We start from the raw sequence: 23,908 nt of genomic DNA on the forward strand, positions 1-23,908 counted from the left end.
GCTAGCGGCTAAGCAACTGGCAATAATTGCATGTAAAAAATCTGACATGCTGTTGTACAATTAAAATCGACTTGAGTATAATCTGCATGCCTATGGATCGATTGGATCTGTGCTGGTCCCTGCTGAACCGGCCAAGACTCAAACCATTTATGGCCGGCTTTTCAATGACTAACCTGGCCAATGGCCAACTTGAGATCAAATATCATAAAACTCATCACTTATTTCAGAATTTAGCTTACTGTAAATGGTAGGTCTATTTTTACGCTTTACTTTCTCAGATTACTAACTCTAAAAGCCACCTCTATCTTTTTATACCTCTGGCTCCAGGTAAAAGTCACTTTTATTACGAAGTCTATCCACCACTCCCCTAAACGTCCTCATCCTTCTCCTACCCCAAAACATACACAAATCAAGCTCCTGTATGTAACAGAGCTGTCATTGTGACGTTCTCTACAAGGGAACATGTGATGGCCAGGCAGGACCCAGGACGTCACCTCCTCCGAATATCTGAAGAACTTACAAAACAAACATAACCAGTTTACACCAAACACCGGCTCCACGGTTTAACCTGTTCACTGGCTGAAGCTGACATATAGCCGTGTCTGTATAAGGCATGAATGTCCATGTATATGTCTGATCAATAGCCTACAGTTCTAGGAGTAAGGGTGTGGGTTCATATACAATAAGCCTACACATTCTCAATAGAAAAAGGTGACTATATTTGGTGTACATGCAATTGAGAACAGATCAATGTAAGAAAAAAGAAAATTGAGAGATTGAGTTGAATTCTCAGACCCAGTGTGTGGTTTACTAGTTACGTAGCTATGATGGCAAGCAGCTATCCATAAATGACCTGAAGGACAAGGTCGTGACTGATCGCAAAAAATGAAGTTCCTCTGCATGCTTGTTAATTGTCATCCCGCTTAAGGCGTATTTCCACACCAAAAACCAGAGACCCGATATCTGCAGACGGCTAGCCATGCACCAGTAGAGATTTGTTCTAACATTTCTAGGAAAAAAATCTGAAAATTTGTTTGTCAGAGCAGTGGCTCTTGAAATTACCAAGTCAACTAATTTCATTTGAAAGCCCTTACTTGATGTGATTGTAGCCGTATTAGTGCAATTGTGACAGAGAAAATCTACTGTACAGTCTAATACTTTTTTTTATTTGCTCTAACTTTGCTCTTATCTCACTAACTCTGCTGCTATCTTTATTACCATTGATTCGTATGCGTATGTAAAAATTTGTGACTCAGTACTGCTTGGACCTTGAAGGGGATATACCCCGAAAGCTTGTCCTGAAAAATTGTATGTTAGTGCAAATAAAAAAAGTATCACGGACAGTACTCAAGTTTCATTTGAAAGCCCTTAAAATTCCATCCAGCCTCGCTACTTAAATGGAATTCTACACGTATTTAAACAGGTTTTCTGAGACCAGGCGCGTGACAATATGTGCGAATTTTTCCAAACGTAAACTACATCCACAGCTAGAATTTCAAAATTTACATTTTTTTTCCACCCTGCTCATTCAAATTTTATCAATATGGCAAAACAAAAAACATTCAATATGACCCAACTAACCATATAAAAAAATAAAAAAATAAAAAAAAAAGTGCGTTCAAATAACAAAACTTTTTGAACAAAATTCTTTTAGTGCAGGGATCTACAAACTTTCTAAACAAAGGGACAATTTATTGTTCTTCAGATTTTAGGTGGGCCAGACTGTGGCCACTGGGAGTGGAAAGTTTCCTGGCATCACCACCTTTGGTATTAGGGGGAGGAATAGTGCCCCATCATTGGTATCACTGGGAGAAATAGTTCCCCATTGTTGGTGTCAGTGGGAGAAATGGTGCCCCACTGTTGGTATCAGTTGCCAGAATAGTGTCTTGTATCAGTGGGAGGAATAGTTTCCCAAGGGCAAGATTAAGGCAAGGAAAGGGCTGAATCTGGCCCCCAGATCGCAAGTTGGTGACAATTGTTCAAGTGTGTGGCAAGGCAGCATTGTCATCCAACTACAGAGCACTTTCCAGCACATGGGAGGCGTTTTGAAGTCTACAAAAATAATTTAGAACAATGCAATTGAATACTTTGGAGCACAGGATTTCTGTCAGGATCAACAGCTTATTTTTTGCAGTTTGAACAGAGTAGCAGAACCTACAAGCTACCTTGAATTGAAAGTAAAGTTCATATTTAAGGCTGACTAATCCCAAGAGGTGAATTATCTCATACTAGGTGGGCTTTAGCAAAGGTACCGGCAGGTATCAAAATATGCCCTCACTTTATAGAAGTGGTCGATTTACACCTATGACCTGAAATGTTCAGACATAGCTAAGAACCAAGTCTTTCTCTTTACTAATCAGTCAAAACATAACACCTCTATGTGCGGATCATCTCTCTAATCTGCAGCATCTTAAAAAACACACCAACATACTGGAATCATGAACAAGTAATCTGCATAGTCAGCAATGACAGCCTGTATGGGCAGCAATTCATCTGCCTTTATTGGCTTCAAAAACAGAGTAATCCAGGGACGAGATTTCATGGTAGCCTTCTTCCAGATGACCACCAATGGAAGGCGCACTCTCCCCGCTGACCACCAATGGAAGGCGCACTCTCCCCGCTGACCACCAATGGAAGGCGCACTCTCCCCGCTGACCACCAATGGAAGGCGCACTCTCCCCGCTGACCACCAATGGAAGGCGCACTCTCCCCGCTGACCACCAATGGAAGGCGCACTCTCCCCGCTGACCACCAGTACAAGAAGAATCCTCCTCTCTGACCAGCTGCTAAATGGGGCTTTTCTCCAATGACACCAATCTAAGGTGTCTCTACAATGATCACTCATTTTTAAGTGCCACTTCACTGACCACCAATATGAGGGAATGCTGCAATTTTCACAATTTATTTTCTAGCCATTACTTGAGAATAATTTTGGTGTGTAGAGCAGCTCGGGGTATCAAACAAGCCAAGCACAATCTTATATTTATTCTTATATTGCAACTTAGCATTCACACTAATTTAATGTGAGCTGCTAGGGGCATAGTGATTATTGGGAGGGGTTCCCAGCGACCTGAAAGTAATTTCAAGGGTTCCTACATGATGAAACGGATAAGAAAAAGTCTGCTTTATACAGATCTCCCTGATGATCAGAGACAGTCCCTGCTATACAAAGCAGTCCCCAGCAGTAAAATGTCTACAGGTGTGTCCCTTAAAAATGACAATCACAGAGGATCAGATAACAATTCCATGTCTCTCCGTTGCAGGGAGGGTGGTTGGTTGTGTTTGAGCTTGCAGGCTTGTCTGTAGCAGACAGTGCTCAGTCACATACTGGGCAATGAGGAGAAAGTGTGATGCAGGAAATGATGGGGGGTGGCCTCCGTAATGAGGGGTGTGGGAAATAGAGGAGAATAGACAGAAGAGCAACCAGGATTATGTGCAGAACAGAGTTGTGAATAGAGAATGGACTGACCGCCAATGGACCGCCTCCGACCGCCAATGGAAGGCGCGCATCCTTCCCTCTGACTGCCAATGGAAGGCGCGCATCCTTCCCACCGACCGCCAATGGAAGCAGCATTAATGTACCAACATACTGTATGTGACACCACTTGTAGAGTGTCAAGATAAGGGGAGGTGCAACAAGGCAGCAGCAGAACCCAGGAACATAACAGAATAACCACAACCTTTCCAAACTTAAAGAAAACTCTTAATTCTATTTTTTCTCAATATTCTGTCCTCCAGGAAAAAAACAAAAAAAAACAAAAAAAAAAAAAAACACATGTAGCACCTTGTGCCATCTTCTTAGGTGCTTTTTAAGCTTGGCTACAAGGTTGGACAGGGCACCACCCCCCTTCCCCCTACTGCTATCCAGCAATGCATATTTCCCCAAGACAAGCACCAGCAAGAAGAATATAGAGGGCCAGAAGACTAACATATCCTCCTTCCTCTGCATTACTCTTGCCAGTGCTTGCCTAACAGAAATGCTTGGAGCCAGAGATAAGCGCTGGTTATCAATGCCACTGTCTACTTGCTAGATGCATTGTTGAATGGCTGTGGGGAAGGACAACTCTCCAGAGACATCCAACATAGCTATCAAGGAGACAGCTTCTTGATAACCGCCAGTTGTCTTGGCGCCAAGCACTTGCCAAAACAAGCAGTGCCAAAAGGAATGGGATGTTGACGGGAGAAGAGCCACTGTTTATGTATGTGTGGGAAGGGGGGTGCGCCTGTGGACTCACACCTTAAATATGTGTGTAACACCACATGGTCTGAAACATGGAGTTAGCTTTTAAAGTGGTTGTAAACCCATACAAACCACTTTGACCTACAGGTAAGCCTAGATTAAGGCTTACCTGTAGGTCCAAGAATTATCTCTTAAACCTACACTGTGTAGTTTTAGGAGATATTTGCCAAAAGACAGACACGCGCATGCGCCGGCGCGCAGGCGCACTGAGTGCGCCACTGCCAACGGCGATATACCGCGGGTGGCAGCTCCTGTGCACATGCGCGGGAGTGACATCATGGCGGCTTTGCCGAATGACAGCGGCGGAGCAGTGAGACCCACCGAGAAGATGGAGGCTCCAGACTACAGGGGACAGCGGTGACTTCGCTGGCTCCTGTGTCAGGTAAGTGACACAGAATGGACTACTATGCGATGCATAGTAGTCCATTATGCTTTACCTTTGCAGGGAATCAAAGAGGAAGTAAACTCATCAGGGTTTACTTCCTCTTTAAGGGACACAGGATTCAGTTATTCAGAGACAATCGTCCTTCCGAAGGTGGCAGTATAACCCAATGGTCTCTACATACCTGAATCCTGTTAGATATTATGGCAAGTACAAAAATCCTGTTTCTTTTATGTAGTTGACCATGAAAACTAACTATTATAATACCATTTGGTGTACGGTTAAGTCTTCACATACTGTAGATAAGGTTTCACTGCCCTAGATTTCAACCGAGAAAAAAAAAAAAAAAAAGGGCAATACAATCAGCACATCCACTTTCACTGGATAAAAGCAGAAGATCTGAGATCTCCGTATATGTGACTGATTCACTTGAAAGTCCCTTTCACGCAGGAAGCGGTGCCTTCCATCCCTCTGAAAAATGGCCCGTGATGAAGCACTATTCAGAGGGCAGCAAGAGGACATTTGCAGGCATTCAGAAGGCCATAATGCTGCTCCTGATGGCCGAGGGGTTTTTTTTTTTGGAACTTCCAAAAAAGGTTTTGAATCATGGGACCTCGCCGCAACAGTGAGCCAAATTTTGTACGTTCACCAGAAGAGGATTAGAGGGAAAATCTTCCAATGGAAACACTCATTCCCATAGATTCTCTCACTTCCTGCTGTGCTTATGGGACAGGAAGTGAAGGGAAATCTCCCCAATGGGACACAGATGGCAAAACAAAAAAAACAAAAAAATCTGACAGGGGTTATAACCTCTACGCCAGGGGTAGGCAACCTCGGCCCTCCAGCTGTGGTGAAACAAATCCCATCATGCCTCTACCTCCAGGAGTCATGCCTGCGATTGTCAGGGTCTTGCTATGTCTCAGGGGACTTGTAGTTTTCACCACAGCTGGAGATTATTTTCTTGACCAGGCCGTTTCGTTTCTTAGAGATACTGCACTGCGTTTTTTTAATTGACAATTGTGCGGTCGTTGCGACACTTTGCCCAAATAAAATTGATGTCTTTTTTCCCACAATTGGAGCTTTTTGGTGGTATTTGATCACCTCTGTGTTTTTTATTTTTTGCGCTATAATTAAGAACATTTAAAAAATAAAAAACTATTTTGAAAGAAAAAAATAAAAAATAAAAAATAAAATAAAAAAAACAAAACACAGTAATCAACATTTTCATGAAAAACAGATTACAGAGCCATCAAGTATGGATTACTTTTGGAAAATAAGGTGATCATGTAGTGTCACGTTAAGATTTGTTTTGACCTTGGGGGTTAAGGGTTAAAGTGGTTGTAAACCCTTCCATAGAACCAGTGAAGTGACTGGCCTCAGGTGATGCACAACAAATCCTCCTACCAAAGTTGTACCTTTGCAGTCTTTTCTCTACAGCTGTTCGGAGTGAAGAATTTATAAAGCTTGTCTAAACTGTTAGAAATAAATTAAAAATCAACGGTCGGAGAGCTGAATTTACAGTCTGCAGAGCTTAGTGAGAACTCTGAGAGCTGATTGGAGGGAAGGGACACACCCCGCTCCACACAGCAACAGAGCTGAGGCCATCAATCAGCTAGAGATACCGCCTGTGTCACCTTTTTTCTCTTGGTGTCAGGAAAACTTGTCATTAGTGATTTATGCAGATGGCAGAGGAATGAAGCAACAGACAGAAATTACACTTGGTGCTCTTAATTGAGAAAAGTACACACTATAGAGGGACATTCTTTCTTCAGATTTAATGTAATTTCTCAAGTTTACAAACACTTTAAAGTGGATATAAACCAAAGGAAAAATTCCAGGCTTACTTACCGACCAGCTCACGGACATCCAAATCAATCTGTCCAACAGTATGTGTTAAAAAACAGGGGTCTGCACACATTTGCAAATACATGCGTAAGCTACAGAGCCCTGCTAAGGCACCCCAATATCTGTAGTTCCCATCACTAACTGATGAGTGACTCCACAGTGAAAGCACATGCATTCTGATTAGTAGGGGGAAGGCACATGCACTGAAGGGAGCCCACCCCTTCTTAAAAAAGGTACAGGGGCACATTGAGCACCCAGCAAATTACACAATGGCTGCAAAGGTGTCAGTGCGTTGCCTGACCAATATAACATTGCAAAAAAAATAAAAATAATAAAAAAAGGGGGTCCGGAAAGTGGAACTTGAGGCCAAAAAATAAAGATGGGAAAACATGCAGGAATTTTAATGCAAGGGAGACCTGCATGTAAGCCCTTTTACAGTTAGTCGCACGCATACAACTCACTGTACAAATCCAGCAATGCCGAATCTGACTTTATCCGAGCCCGGCCAATGACTGCAGCTGGCAATCGAGACTTGGAAGCCAGCCGGCCGAACACAGCATCGCTGGACTTGAGGCAAGTGTAGTTCCGATTTAAGTGTAATATATATATATATATATATATATATATATATATATATATATATATATATATATATATATATATATATATATATATATATATTTTTTTTTTTTTTTTCTGATCATGCCTTACCATTACCCTCTTAACACGTGGGGTGGTTAAGAGGGTAGGCTTTAATGCCCATGCACCACACATCCCAAGCACATCTCTGGCAGGGTCAGCTCACAATCACGTGACCACTGTGACAGCCAATTACAGTGGTTGCGTGAAGACCCTTTTTAAATGGACGCTGAGCAGGAAGGGAATGAACGGTTCTAACCCATTTTTTTTTTTTAAATCAGTTTTGTCCCCTTTAACGGAGATGACACGTTTCTTAAAATAGAAAAAAAAAAAAAAAAAAAAAAAAAAAGGAGAGAAAAAATGAATGCCAATAATTCGGCAGATACCTGTTTAACGACAATATGTGTCGCCTCATAGAGTTTCCATAGTAACATCAGTCATATTTCTGTCACTATGACAAAAAGGAATCCACGTGGGTTGTGATTGGACGCAAGATAAAAATATCTCTGACCAACATTCCTAACGAGTTAAATTCATGCCGGTATCTGATGCTGATCGCAAAGTTCATCTTATATATCCTGTACAGTCGTTTAAGGGCTCATCGTTGTCCCATACAGCGTAAAAACCCGGCGCTTCTGGATGCAAAGGCGGCACATGTGCAGCGTACAGCACCAACTCCAGCAGCCTGTCAAAATCAATTAAATCTGCGGTACTCATTCACACACGTGCATAGATATGAGAGCCATGTCTTCCCGCAGGGGTTCCATTTATCCCCATGCAGGTAGTCCCATTCATGTCAATTTGGCATAGGGGCTGCACAGGAGGGAACAGTCTAGTCATGTAAAGCACGGGGGGGGGGGGGTATAGGAGGGAAGCGTAAAGCCCGGGGGGGGTATAGGAGGGAAGAGTAAAGCCCGGGGGGGGGGGGGGTATAGGAGGGAGCAGTAATGCACGGGGGGGGGGGGGCCAGGAGGGAGCAGTAATGCACGAGGGGGGGGGCCAGGAGGGAGCAGTAATGCACGAGGGGGGGGGGCAGGAGGGCGCAGTAATGCACGGGAGCCAGGAAGGAGCTGTAGGAGGGAGCAGTAATGCAGGGGGGGGGGTCCAGGAGGGCGCAGTAATGCACGGGAGCCAGGAAGGAGCTGTAGGGCATGGGGGGGCCAGGAGGGAAGAGTAAAGCACAGGGGGCCAGGAGGGAACAGTAATGCACGGGGGCCCCAGGAGGGAAGATAAAAGCACGGGGGGGGGGGGCCCAGGAGGGAACAGTAATGCAGGGGGGGGGGCAGGAGGGAGCAGTAATGCAAGGGGGCCCAAGAGGGAACAGTAGAGTGGGGGGGAGGCAGGGGGGAACAGTACAGGAAGGGGGGCCAGGAGGGAGAAGTATAGCACAGAGGGACTAGGCTAGTATATATCTCACAGGGGGGCTAGGGTGCAGCAGCACACAATTTTACAGGTAGATGCCGCTGTGCGTATGGGCTCACTGATTACTATCGCTGCGCACAAAACAATCTGCTGTGCACGTTTAAGCGCAAGTTTTTTTTCTTCCTGTGCGAATGAGCCCTAAAGCCACATGCAGTCATTGATTTGTACAGGTTGCTGTATGCTCTTGAGGACCAAAATACATTTGATCACCGAATATGCTCACGTGTATTTTATTATTATTATTATTGGTATTTATACAAAATGGCAACAAATTACTCAGCGCTTTACATACTATTCATTTATATCAGTCCCTGCTCTCAAGGAGCGTACAATCTCATATACTAGGGGCAATTTACACAGGAGCCAATTAACCTACCAGCATGTCTCTGGAGTGTGCAGAGAGAGCATGCAAACTCCATGCAGACCCTAGCTGGGATTCGAACTGAGGACCACAGTGCTCCAAGGAAGGAGTTCTAACCATTAGGGTTTAGATGTACTTTCAGCTTTCAGTTTAATCAGGAAATAATATTTTTAGATTTCACTCTTGGCCGCTACAACCTCTTCTACACGTGTGCCGCAAGATTGCAGAACTCTTTCCTGGCATGGCATGTAATAATGGGGTAACATTGCTGGGGATCCCTCCAGTCTGTACAAATAAGAGTCCCCTCCCCCCCTCCCCATCCATCCCCTGGAATTTCCGTCCTCTGCATCCTGCCCTAACCCATGGAATTGTCTGGCTCCGTCTCCCCCTCCCTTCTCCTGAGATCTCTCAGTGACTACGTGGTGCTCCAATACTCTCCTCCTCGCCCTCCTATAACCAATACGTACCAGATATTCTGCTCTTAGGGCCTCCACCCCATCTAGACAAAGGATTGTACCAACAAGTCCATAAAATCACCATCAGTGACCAAAAGAAACTTGGACCCCCCCCCCCCCCCCAATTCTGCCTGTTAACTTTAACAGTTAAAGCCAAAGTTGAATCTGCTTGTATTTTGCCTTCCCTGGTTCCTCCCTCCCATCAACATGCAATATACATTTTCATGACATCGCTTATTTAAGACCCAGTGACATCACAGTGTCCCTGTGCTTCTCTAGGCAATGAAGGAAGATCACGGCTGGTGGGAGGAGCCAGCAGGGTGCTGTAGATGTCTTCCTGAAACATCACAGCCCCCTTCCTCAGTACTCCTCTCGAGGGTCCTCGGCCCTGATGCAAACAGTTGGCTCATGGGAGGAGTTATGCGGATCAAAAAGTCTTGATGGGTGAATATCAGACATATGACGCTGAGCCAGAGAGGACTGAAAGAACTGAAATCTAGCGAACGAAAGGGGCGGGCCAGGGGCAGTCAAGCTGGAGAAGAAAGGGGCTGGCGGGTGCTGGATGTCCTCCAGACCGAAAATAAGACCGGTTCTGAAATGCTGCAGCTTCTAATACACACTGCGAGAAGCTCACAGTGTGCAGTGAAATCATAAGCAAGCCATTTCAGTACAGGAGAGGAGCCGATACAACTGTGCAAGACTGAAGGGAACAATGGGAGTTCTGCTTTCAATTTTCAGCTCAAGCATTCAGGGTGTACCCCATTCTAAGGTCTACAATCAGCTTCAATACAAACGGTCAGTTCTTTAGGTATGTCTAAACCCAAGTACCAAAAAGGTTCAAGAACAACTCCGGAGAGCCGGAAAAAAAAAAAAAAAACAATCTTTGCAGCTGGGTTTCAGCAGCTTTTCTCAATCTTTTTACCCCAAAAGGACCCCTTGCAATAAATAAGGTCTCAGGGAACCCCTGCTAAAAATTAGTCCATTGGTGGTCATTGGGAAAATGCCCCTTAAATTGGTGGTGTTAAGTAATAAATGCCCCCCTCACAGTGGTGGTCAGAATGCTGCCAGAGTATAGCCATTGGCTCTGCCAAGTGGTATTGGACCTAGAACTATGCAGGCACCATCACATGGGAGGTCAGAAAGCCACAGCTCGAGGAATCCCTAGCCCCCTGTGGAGGAACCCTAGTTGAGAATGGTTGGGTTAGATGCTTCCTTTCAGCCGGGGGTACTAGAGGACTTCCCCATATCCCTCCCTACCCCCACAGCCAGAGCTCTCCTCTCCTCTGAAGCTCCAGATTGAGATCAGACTCTTGGGGGTTTATTTACTAAAGCTAGAGAGGGAAAAAATAGTCACCATTCTGCATAGAACCCGTCAGCTTCTAACCTCAGCATGTTCAATTAAGCTTTGGCAATAAAATCTGGAAGCGGATTGGTTTCTATGCAGAATTGTGAATAATTTTGCCCTCTCTAGCTTTAGTAAATAAACCCCTTGGTGTACCAACTCGCTGTTGGTCCTGCATTGTATGTAATGACATCACACATGTGCCCGCTGTGCTTCTAGGGACTGAAATAAGGAATCTGCTAAGGATAAAGTATTCCTATTGAGAAGGATTGATCGGAAAAGATACTGATCCTTGATCAAACCTCAATGGCCACCATTAGGGTTTACTTACACTAAAGCCCCATACACACTATCAGATTTTCTGCTGATTTTTGTCTTCAGATTTACCAAAACCATGTAGTGCAAGTGCCTGCCTGATTGCATACACATTGAAACTCCTAAGGTTTGACCTTATATTATGTGGTTTTGGTAAATCTAATGGAAAAAAATCAGCAGAAAATCTGATCGTGTGTATGGGGCTTAAGATTCCTCTGTGGAGCTGTATCATCCTGCGGTAAAACGCAAAGACGTGGCAGAGTTCGGTTTTAGAAACCATTTTAGATCCACACTGCTGCTTCCAATACACATTGGTGGAAAATCCACAATTCCCGACACCTCAACAGAAAACTGCATGGCAACAGACGCTCTATACGGATCTGTGCCTACTCACAATTCTTTCCGTAGATACACGAACATCAAATCCAGCACTGCAATATCATCTAGAGACTGGCTTGCAAATTATTTTACAGATCCACTGAAGTGTTCTTTTGAGGACCAAAATCCTGTTAAAAAAAAAAATAAAATAGACCAGCGTTTCTTGACCAGGATGACATGGCACCCCAGGGTGCTGTCTGAGTATCCTATGGTGCCCCGAGAACAGGATGCAATTAGCCCTGAGCAGCATCACAAGTTTCCATGGTGCAAGCAGACCATCCGACACCAACATAATCAACAACACTCTAGGACCAGGACCCAAGGTCCTGCTGTTTGGGTTCTTCATGGTGCCGGGAGAATGGAAGTTTGCCCTGAACAGCATCATGAGTTGCCATGGTGCAGGTGAACCAGCCTACAGCAACATAACCTATAGCACTCTAGGGCCAGGACCCAAGGTGTCATTCTTTGGTTTGCTGATGGCAGCGGGCTCACCTGCAACATGGCAATGAATGACCAGGGCAGGCGGAATGCAGGGATGACATCAGCATTCAGGAGAAGACAGAAGTCCACCTCCTCCAGGTCTCTTCTACCTCCAGCTTTCTGCCAAGCTTCTGGAGCCAAGGCTCTGATGTGCTGAGGGTGGTGGTTCTCTGATGTGATGGGAGGGTAATGTATAGGGGTGACTCGGATGTGATCAGGCACTCATGTATAAGAGGCTTCTGAGGTAAAGGGGAACTCTTATGTAAAGGAGGAACTTCTGACATGATGGGGGGCCTCTGATGTAAAGGTGGAATTTGCTGTGATGGGCCTCGGATATGATAGGTGGCTCTGATCTAAAGGGGGACCTCTGAAGAGATGTGGGGACTTCAACGTAAAAAGTGGGGGCTCTAATGTGAAGATGGCTGTGTGCATTGTCCAGGCTCAGGTTCCCCCTGATAAGTAACATTTACATTCTGACTGGAGTGCCTCCAGATTCTGCATACTTTTAAAGGTTGTTGCAACTGAAATAAGGTTGGGAAACACCACGTTAGTCCACCCAAAATTAGCATTTTAGTTATTGACTGGTTGGATTTTGGTTGATCTTAGTTATAGGTGGATTGGATTTTGGTTGGCTAGTTTTAGTTATAGACTGGTTGGATTTTGACTGCTTAGTTTTGGTTACAGACTGGTTGGCTGAGTCAGCCTCCAACTTCGTGTATGACGGATACTCCTACACCAAGATCTCCCTGACAATTCCAGCTCTGTTAGTTCCCATCCACCTTTGGGTGTTCCTGCACCTCCTCCGGCAATCTCCATAATACAATATCTTACAATCTAGTTTTAAGTCTGGTGTATATATTAGGTCAAATATAATTGGTAAAGGGTTTTTATTGCCCCTCTTTGGCACATTTTATTTTTATGTTTATTTTTTTATCTATCTGCATTTCATTAATGCCTGATTTTTCTTACATTAGATGTTCTAATATTTATATTCCGATTTGTAGCCCTGCTAAAGGGGGGGCGTTCTGGCCTCTGAAACATTGGTTGTCTTTTTTTATTTTTTGTATTAACTGGTTGACCTTTAAAAAAAACAAAACAAAAAAAAACACGTTTGCCATTATTGATTTGATTACACATGAATTTCGCGGTCTGAGTAAGCCCAGCTTGTTTCCCCCACCATTTTGGAGGAGCGCTACCAAACCTGCCAATAACGCTTAAAGTGGAAGTAAACTCCCCTATCGTTTTCAGCCAAGGAAGCTGCCATCTTTGCCTTGCTATGGTGCTGCATATGTTGATTCGTTATGACAACAGCCATTGGATGGTTTGATAGTTTGGCTGGGAGCACAGCCAATGTTCAGTTAGCATTCCCGGCATGCATTTTTTTTTTTTTTTTACTGTTTAAATCCATGGGTTTACTTCCACTTTAAGAAATCACTTTTCCTGGAGGTTCCCAGACACCTTTTGGGTGTTCCTGCACCTTCAAAATACATAGAACTAGAAAAGGTTTTCCTATTTGAGCACAGAAGGGTCTGTGACTATGTAGGCAATCTACTGTTTTGGGGAAGGAAGGGGTCAATGATAGGCTCTACTATACTGTAAGAGGCATGAGATATATAACAGTAGAGCAGGGGTAGGCAATCTTTTGAGCACAGTGTGCCGAAAAATTGAGTAAGAATCAATTGAGAGTGAGAGTGCCGATTTTATAACAAAAAAAATTTAAACTTCACACGCTCGATCACGAAAAGGATTTTTTTTATAAAGTAAATGCTGTATACTACTTGAATAGTAGTGAGAAATTAACATCCTGCACTCTGACGCCTCAGATCAGCCCCAATTCCTGCACCTTCATACCTCAGATCACTGTCCCCCCTACAAATCTGCCCCACCACCGCACTACCCTGCTCATCCGCCCCACCACTGCACTACCCTGCTCATCTGCCCCACCACTGCACTACCCTGCTCATCCGCCCCACCACTGCACTACCCTGCTCATCCGCCCCACCACTGCACTACCCTGCTCATCCGCCCCACCACTGCACTACCCTGCTCATCCGCCCCACCACTGCACTACCCTGCTCATCCGCCCCACCACTGCACTACCCTGCTCATCCGCCCCACCACTGCACTACCCTGCTCATCCGCCCCACCACTGCACTACCCTGCTCATCCGCCCCACCACTGCACTACCCTGCTCATCCGCCCCACCACTGCACTACCCTGCTCATCCGCCCCACCACTGCACTACCCTGCTCATCCGCCCCACCACTGCACTACCCTGCTCATCCGCCCCACCACTGCACTACCCTGCTCATCCGCCCCACCACTGCACTACCCTGCTCATCCGCCCCACCACTGCACTACCCTGCTCATCCGCCCCACCACTGCACTACCCTGCTCATCCGCCCCACCACTGCACTACCCTGCTCATCCGCCCCACCACTGCACTACCCTGCTCATCCGCCCCACCACTGCACTACCCTGCTCATCCGCCCCACCACTGTACTACCCTGCTCATCCGCCCCACCACTGTACTACCCTGCTCATCTGCCCCACCACTGTACTACCCTGCTCATCTGCCCCACCACTGTACTACCCTGCTCATCTGCCCCACCACTGTACTACCCTGCTCATCTGCCCCCTCCTGCTCATCTGTTCCACCGCTATACCCTCTTCTCATCTATGATATGTGTGATCTGCAGAGTGGTGAAAGGAAGCAGAGATGAGACCTCTATCTACCTGTCCTGGTGCACTAATCCTGCTGATCCACCTCTCACATCCATCCCACGTGTTTGTATGGAATGTCACATACAAGCATCTGCAATGGATGCGCAATGATGAGCTCAGGTCAGGGGCATTTTCTGAAAGCAGTGGGCCTGTGTGCAGGCTCATAAGTTGGGCCCCCGCAGCTTAGAAAAAGTGGTTGGGTGTGATTTTCATTGCACTGAATACTGGTTGTGGCGGGGTTCAGTAGTAAGTGACGCAAGGGTTCAGGAATAATTTCAAAGTTCCCAGAAGCTCAACAGTAATTCCACAAACTGCCACCTGATTGGGGTTCTCTGTCGCAGTGAAATCCCTTCTTTCTGAGATTTGTAGCGACAACCAAGCGAGTCATCTTCCTCCAGATGGTGGGCGGGGCTTGCAGGATTATGATTGGTTTTAGCAGTTGCCAATGACGGTCCGATCGCAGCTACAGCAAATTTAGAGAACCAAACAATGTTTGTTATCTTTTACAATGTGTGGGGGCACAGTGCTTCCCCCTCAGTACAGGTGCGGCGTGGGAAATTCTGAGATTGGAATGCATTCGTGTCTCACTGACACTTCCCTGCACTGCTCTGCTGATGGGGAGGGAGTCGAGTGCCAGCAAAAGAGGCTTTGCGTGCCGCTTGTGGCACCAGTGCCAAGGGGTTGCCTACCCCTGGCATACAGCATGGAGCTGCAGAGTATGTATAATGTACAGCAAAGTATACAGTGTGGAACTGCACAAAGTATATGTCGTATGGCACAGTGTACAGTAGAGCTGCACGATTCTGGCCAAAATGAGAAGCATAATTTTTATGCTTAGAATAAAAATCACATCATCTTTCACATTATACAAAAAAAAAATAAAAAAATAAAAAATAAAATGGGCTAACTTTACTGTTTAGTTTTTTTTAAAATTCATTAAAGTGTATTTTTCCCCCAAAAAATTGCATTTGAAAGACCGCTGCGCAAATACAGCGCGACAAAATATTGCAACAACCGCCACTTTATTTTCTAGGGTCTCTGCTAAATTATTTTAATTATTTGGGGTTTCAAGTAATTTTCTAGTAAAAAAAATAAAAAAATAAATAAAAAATACTGATTTTAACTTTTAAGCAAAAAGCGTCAGAAAATGTTAGTCTTTAAATTGTTAAACTGCCCTTATTTACAGACAAAGTTCATCCCTTTGATTTCTTCTAAAAGAAGGAAATGTTACAATGTTTCTCCTTATTAAAGTGGTGTTGCCACCAAAAAAAAAAAAAAAAAAAACCCTCAAAATTCTTAAAAATTGGAAAAAAAATAATAATAAATTTACTCACCTCTAAATGCCTGTTGCTAGGGGGTCCCTCGTAGTCTGCCTTCTTCAATGCCCGGGCTGGTGGCATTACTTCCCCTCGTGCCGCACAGTCATCTGGGACCTGTCGCGTGTCCCAGATGACTGTGCGACACAGCCAGGTGCCCACAGTAAGAATGCCGGCACTGCGAGCGGAGCGGGGAACGAGGGGGGGGGGCTTCGTTCCCCCGCATCGCTGGACCCTGGAACAGGTAAGTGTCCGATTATTAAAAGTCAGCAGCTGCAGTATTTGTAGTTGCTGACTTTTTTTTTTTTTTTTTTTTTTTTTTTTTAGGGGGCACCCCACTTTAATGTTGTGATAAACTTGGCAGACTATCTGGGTTTTTCTTTTTTTGGCGTCTTTATTCAACCTTACTATGTAACTATTTGGCAAGTACAGAATCACAGTATATATAAAATATGTAAAGTGGTTGGAAGGAAGCTTCAGAATGGCAAAGATGTTTTTAATACAAATTATGTGAGCAGACTGCAGTTCCTCTTTAAGTGGTTAAACTGCCCTCATTTACAGACTGAAGTTTATCCCTTTGATCTATTCTAAAAGAACGAAACCTTACAATGTTTCTCCTTATGGATGTTGTGATAAACTTGGCAGACTGCCTGGATTTTTTATTTTTTTTGACAGCTGTCAGCAGTGAGCAGAGAACTCTCTGCACTGAATCTGGAAAATGCTGTGTTAAGACCGCGAGCGGGGTAGAATCACGATTCCAATTCTCTTATGATTAATCGTGCAGCTGTATAGAGTATTTATACTGTAAAGAATGGAGCTTAGAGCATATATAATGTACAGTGTAGAGTATAGTGGGAAATAATGTACAGTATAGTGTACAGAGCTGAGTGGCACATGGTATATCATGTACAGCACAGTGTGGAGCTGCAAAGAGTATATATAATGCACCGCACAATGTACAGTGTTTAGAATATTAAATATATACAGAGTTCAATGACGTGGAGTAAATAATGTACAATACATGAGCAGTGTGGAGCTGCAAAGAGTTTATATAATGTACAGCACTATGTGCAGTGTGAAATACAGTATACTGTATAGAATTGAGTGCCATGTACATCATGAACAGCACAGTTTGGAACTGTATATCGTATATATAAAAAGGTACAGCACAGTGTAAAGTGCTGAGCATAGTGTGAAATCTAAAATGTGCAGAATAGTGTACAGAATTGAGCAGCGTGGGGTATATAATGTAAAGCATAGTACCGTGTTTCCCCGATAGTAAGACACCCCCGATTGTAAGACGTATCGGGAGTTTCAGAGGGGTCGGCTAATATAAGCCGTACCCCGAAAGTAAGACATATGTCTTACTTTCGGGGAAACACGGGGGTATTGCCACCTCCAGTGGCGTACTAAGAGTGGGGCGGGGGGTGCGGGCCGCACCGGGTGCCACACCCTGGGGGCTGTGCCAGGCCAGCCCCCCCCCCCTCCGACTGAAGAGACAGCACCATTCTGATCAGTCTCGGGCAGCGGCTGTCACTCACAGCCGAGCAGAGTGAAGCCGCCTCCCCCTCCTCTTGTATGGCTACACAGTGCTGTCCATGAAGGAGAAGGAGGGGGAGGCGGCTTCACTGAAGCCGCCTCCCCCCCTCCTCCTCCTCCATACACAGCACTGTGTAGCCATACAAGAGGAGGGGGAGGTGGCTTCACTCTGCTCGGCTGTGAGTGACAGCCGTTGCCCGAGACTGATCAGAACGGCGCGACGCAACCACAGAGAAGGGGATTATTGCGCCAGGTCCCGGATCACTGCCGACAGGTGTCACTGGCTCTGTGTCCTCCCGGTACAGGTCAGTGCTGGTCATACAGAGAGAGACCAAGGAGGGGGAGGGGGAGGGGGGGTGTGAAGAGATTCTCTGCAGCTCTTATTATGTAACCGCAAGATGCAGCTGAGGAGGACTACAAGTCCCAACATACCGGGCTGTGTGGGCTTACAGTTCTCCTCTGCTGAGCATAGCAGCTTTGTATGCTTGGACTTGTAGTCCTCCATAGTGCAGCCTTGCATGCTGGGACTTGTAGGCCTCCTCTGTAGTACAGTGCAGCCTTGCATGCTGGGACTTGTAGTCCTCTGTAATGCAGTGCAGCCTTGCTTGCTGGGACTTGTAGTCCTCTTCTGTAGCGCAGTGCAGCTCTGCATGCTGGGATTTTTTTCCAATATAAGACATACCCCGAAAGTAAGACATAGTGGGGCTTTTGGGGATAAAAAGAAAGTAAGACACTGTCTTACTTTCGGGGAAACACGGTATACAGAGTTGAGCGGTGTGGAGTATACACTCACAGCCACTTTGTTAGGTACATCTTGCTAGTACCGGGTTGGATCCCCTTTTATCTTCAGAACTTGCAGCCATGTGATTGGCCGTTTAGCAATTTGTGTTACCAAGCAATTAAACAGGTGTACCTAATAGTGGCCGGTGAGCGAATAATGTACAGAACATTTTACAGAATGGAGTAATATGTACATCACAGCGTCCGGAGTGGAGCAGTGTGCAGTATAGGGTATGGTATAGTGCATAGATTGCAGCAGTACAGAGTATATAGGGTACATCATTAGATAGTGTTGTCTACATAATGTACAGCGAGGAGTATATACTGTATACCGCAAACAGGAAGTCAAGAAGGATGTAACCTACATGGCACAGACGTTGGTGGTACAATCCCGCGTGGTGCTCTCTAGCGGATTTTAGCCGTGGAGGGTTATAAAGAATGCAGATTGAGTAAATCAAGTGAAATTTGAATGATATTTCTCACTTTAGCACAGTAGCAGGTTTTGCCATTTGCTGGATATTATTTGTAGCTCAATAGAACTATACAGCACACCTAGCAGTAAGAAGGGTCGCTGGTTCAAATCCCAACCACGACACATCCTGCCTGGAGTTTGCATGTTCTCCCTGTGCCTGCGTGGGTTTCCTCCCACACTCCAAAGACATGCAGGTAGGTTAATTGGCTTCTGTCCAAAATTGGCCTTAGTATATGAGGGCCGGTTCACACTGCAGGCGCGGCGAGGCGTCTCCGACTTGCCTCGCCGCGACCTGCGGCGACCTCAGCGGCGACTTGCAGAGGACTTCTGTATAGAAGTCAATGCAAGTCGCCCCCGAAGTTGCCCAGAAGTAGTACAGGAACCTTTTTTCTGAGTCGGAGCGACTCGAGTCGCTCCTCTCAGAACGGTTCCATTGTACAGAACGGGGGCCACTTGCGGGAGCGAGGCGAGTCGTGTCGCCTCGCATCGCCCGCTGTGTGAACCGGCCCTGAATGGGGACCTTGAATTGTGGGCTCCTTGAGGGTAGGGACAGACATGAGTGTGCAATGAACAGGGATAGGGACAATTGTAGACACTCACTCAGGTTGAACTGGATGGACTGGTGTCATTATTCAAAAGAACTATGAAACTATAACTATGAAACAAGCCGAGAAATTATCACCTCTCAGTGGACATCTCATTACAAAGTCACGTAAAGGATATAGTAATAGATAAATAAGCAGTTAATTCCTGTCCCAATTCCTTTTCAGCTTTAAAAACCTCCACAGAAAAGCTTCAGGACAAGTCATGTTCCCTCATAACCAGCCAACCTAGTTATTATTCCACTCGGCTCTGTAAGGCATCATTTAGCTGGTTAGAAAATAACAGGCGTAGACCAAACACAAAGTTACATGACCCTCTTTGACCTCATTGAAGCTCCATCACCTTCTTGCTCTAGAACTTTTGTCACCTTCTACTCCCCCATCGAGAAGATCCTTGTCCTTTTCCGCAAAGATTGTTCATTCATGCACAGTTCATTATTAGGCAACCATAATATAGGGGGGAAAAAATAAAGGAATATTCTGCTATGACCTTTTGTATTATTTTTTTGAAACCGGACGAAATCAAAAAAAAAAAAGAAAAAAAGTCATCCCTCTGAAACTGGTGAACGGTAACCAAGACATATCCAGCAAGGCGCAGAGCAATACACCAACGACTATATATACCGCCAACGTCTTCTATTGCTCTCGGCCTCCCCCACATCTCCAAATGTCTGCTGTGATCCAACTTCCAGTTATAGGGTAGCTACGTTCATTCTGCATGGTCCCACTGTATGCAAGAATGTAGCCACCCTCTCTTGCTTGCTCCCAAGATGGACTATGGAATTTGCAGCGTGCATAAAGCAGTGCTCATGACCACAACTAACATGCACAACTCTTAGCCCTTGTACACACGATCGGACATTCCGACAACAAAATCTGTCGGATTTTGTCCCAAACTTGTGTTGCATACACACGGTCCAACAAAGTGGTCGGAAAATCCAATCGTACGTAACGTGATGATGTTCTTTCGTTACAACAGGACTACGTTCAGGCTAGTAGCCAATAGCTTTGGTCTAGGAATTTGATCTGAGCATGTGTGGCACTTTGTCCGATCGGAATTCTCTACACACAATCGGACTGAGTCCGATCGGATCATGTTGTCGGAAAGTTTTATAGCCCAGCTCTAAAACTTTGTCCGTCGGATATTCCAACGGAAAAACAGTCCGATGGAGCCCACACACAGTCGGATTATCCGACAACGCGGTCCGATCGGACATTTTCCGTCGGAATGGCTAAGTTTGGGAACTTACAAACTGCCATTGTAATGTCTTCTGTATCTTGCCCCCCCATGTTACAACTTAATATGGGTGACATAAGTAACATGGTTAGCCTTTAATTTTTTTACGGTCCAAGATCCCAAAGTGCATTGCAAGACAAATATCCTATTTACATAATTGGGACATTAGTGCACAAGCAGCCCGCCACTGGATTTTTACTGGCCTGAGATGTAAACAACGCAGAGGTCTACCACAGTCAGAGAAGGCAAGTCATCACCTAGAAATAGCAGGGGTCTGCCTGGGGTAGTAGGTCATGAAGCTAGGTAGGGGGTTGGCCCATATTCACACTTGTGAGATTTGTCATGCTACTATGGACATCAAAGTTGCATGACAAGTCATACCCCATGTTTTCGATTGACCTATATGTGCGTCGTAAAGACTTCAAAAGTAGATCACGCACTACTTTGGTCCCACTTTCATCTAACTTGAGGGCCAAGACTTCAATGTTAATCCTCAAGTTGAATGAAAGTCGTACCTGAATGTTTTACAGTCAAAAGTGTGTCCAAGGTTGCAGAGAGATATCCAAGTCACGCCCTGCCAAAGCTGCACTCCAAGGTCGTGCGACTCGTACAAGTGTGAATGGTGCCTTAAAGAACTAGTGAACATGTCCTTTAACCACTTGTATACTGGAGCCATTTTTATGCACACATGTTAAATCCACCTATTAGGCCTGCAGATGACTTAAGACCCCTCAACATTATATATTTTTGGACCCCAGAGAAAAAAAATGGTGAGGGCTGTATTTTTATGACACATGATATTAGCCAATGTTTATCAAATCCATACTTTGAATATTTTCAGTAAAAAAAAAAAAAAAAACACACTAAAATTATTTTTATTGCACACAAACACAACATATTACCCAATTATTTGGTAAAATCTAAAAGACTGGGTTCCCATCAAGTAAATAGATACCAAACATGCCAAGCCTTAAAACTGTGTGCACCCATAAAAAGGCAGCAAACTTCAGTAACCAAAATTGTCCATAGGTGAGTAAAGCCTTAGCAGGTTATCAGATTAGTGTCAACCATGAATGATGGCCTTTGGGGGGGCTTTATAGCTGCCCAAATCATTTCCACCAGGGAGCCAACAGTCATCTTGACCATAGTAAACACATGGCGTTTAACCCCTTTGTGGCAGCATTATGCATATATGTGGCAGAAGGAAGGGGGCCATAATGTCCAGATGCCATACGTATGCGTTGCTGTCTTGTTCTTGGGCACATTTCATTGGCACCCATAGAACCATAAATGAGTTGTCACCATGGTCAACTACTGACAATTGGAAGACAGTAGGTGCAGCTTCCAGTAAAGTCAGCGCTGTGCAGCCAATCACAGTTTGGCAAGTTTGGTAACCCCACCGGCTAGCTCCAGCCAGCATAAAGGGGTTAAAAGTCCTTGCTACCAGACACCATTTTTTAAACTGCACTGGTAGACAAGTGGTTGAAGCACTCTTGCACTCTACACAATAGACTTACCAACACCACCTTCCCAAGGTATTCAATGTGCAACCTGATAGATAAGTATATCATATACTAAACATTTAGAAAAGGATAAGTGAACATGTAATCAGTATACAATATCCTTGTCCCGAGTGCACCGACCCCATTACTTGCTCCCCTCTCTTCCTTGCAAAACCTTTCCAGTTTGGAAATCTTAAAAGGTCAGCCAGCACATATTCGACATCTGTCTACAGATTCCCCAAAAGTGATAATTAAATACAACCAATAACTAGTACATGCATAATGAAATCTGCAATGACATGCCACGGTCAGGTATGTTCCATGTACAGGGTGCATTTACCTTTGACATATAAAACCAACAAAACGTGTAATTTGAGCAGGCGTGCCCAAAACTTTTTCATACGACTATCTTAATGCCTTGAGTAAGCCGAGGCTGCGCACCCTGAATGGAGAAAACCATCCCTGTGCATGTAGGCACCTGTTATGCAGCACAAAGCTGCCAAGTGCTGCATGTAATCAGCCAGCTCCCACTCCTTCCCTCTGGAAAGATGTTCTACAACGCACCATCACCCACACATACCAACATATGTTGTTTGATGGAAGAACCGCACAAACAGGGAAAAATGCTCTGCAGAAACCATCTAACATACTCTGCAGAGGGACCCAATAATACCAAACAATGCTTCCGAGTCCCAGGATCTTACCTGCGATGTTCTGGCGTCGGCTTTCATCCAGGTGACTCGATAGAACATCCCCCATGGCCGTGCAAAGAGCGCAGCAGGTCCTACCAGGGGAAGAAAAGGCTGAGATTTAGAGGCAGCACTAGGACGGAGATCACAGGGTGTGAGAAGAAGAGGAGGGATCAGTCAGGGACTGCGGTGAGAAGGGGTGTGAAGCAGAGAAGAAAGCGAGTTGTCATGGTACTGAAGACAAAAAGATGGCATGTGAGCAGAACGTGAGGCATTCGAGAGAAGAGAGTCAGGAAGTCCCCGATAGGAAAAACAGCTGGCAGGAGGACATGCCAACAGGAAATAGCACAGTTAAGAGTACGGACAACTTAAAGCAATATGGGTTGACTTTTTCGTTAGAAATAAGGCATTAACCAGCAAACCACAAAAAACGTACCAGCATTGGCTTCCAACCAAGGAATGGATAGGAAATAGAAGAAGTCTGGCTGAACATTTCAAGTGGATTGAAGGAGCCCTCTAGTTTGCTTTCTTCTATTAAGCTGCTTAGAGATGGAATAAAGTTCAGCAGGGCCTGGCTGAATTTCAATCCATCTATGACCATTCAACAGAAGTGGACCTAATGATCCTACATTTGTCATATGGGGATGGTGGAAGAGGCTATACACAATCCGAGGTCCAATTTAATGCTGCTTGTCAAGTTGACAGGTGGCACTGCCTGGCAAACTCGCCCCTTTCAAGTCAATGGGGCTGCATTGCAACCGCAAATCAAACCCTTGACCCGCAATTGTGGCATGTTAGTTCCAAAACAGACAGACATTCAAGAGGCAGCAGGATTATCTCCTGAATTTGCAGAACCTATCTGGAGACGCAGTGTTATCACCCTAGAACAGGATTACAGTCCACAAAGTGAGCTGTGAACAAGTAACTGTAAGCTGTGGGTGGCGGCTTTTACTTTGGCCCAAGAAGCAAAATTCTCAATCGGACTTCAGCCAATCTGTAAAGCGACTTTTGCCAAGCTAGATGGAAAATTATTGTCCGAGTAGTGAGAGCCTCATCCAATGCAGTCACTGTCCAGCAGAACTAAATTCATTCTGGCAGCCGTGCTATGTTTGACTTCCATCCATGATCAAATTGTCCATCAGACACTGCTTGCCATTTACCAATGACACCACACAACTCTTGGTGTCA

General features: G+C 45.1%; 1 protein-coding gene across 1 annotated transcript in view; it reads right to left on the reverse strand.

The window, feature by feature from the left end:
• The window catches only part of NIBAN2 (niban apoptosis regulator 2), a 139,864-nt gene that overhangs the window by 110,851 nt on the left and 5,105 nt on the right, over positions 1-23,908 (reverse strand). The window contains exon 2 of the mRNA XM_077479034.1: positions 22,736-22,815. Within this exon, the coding sequence (XP_077335160.1) occupies positions 22,736-22,790 (55 nt within the window). The 5' untranslated portion in view covers positions 22,791-22,815. The remainder of the gene's footprint in view (positions 1-22,735; positions 22,816-23,908) is intronic.

This window comes from Lithobates pipiens, unplaced genomic scaffold (assembly GCF_037356315.1).
Source record: "Lithobates pipiens isolate NorthernLeopardFrog02 unplaced genomic scaffold, aLitPip1_a1.2 Scaffold_1, whole genome shotgun sequence".
In the NCBI taxonomy this organism is placed as follows: Eukaryota; Metazoa; Chordata; class Amphibia; order Anura; family Ranidae; genus Lithobates; species Lithobates pipiens.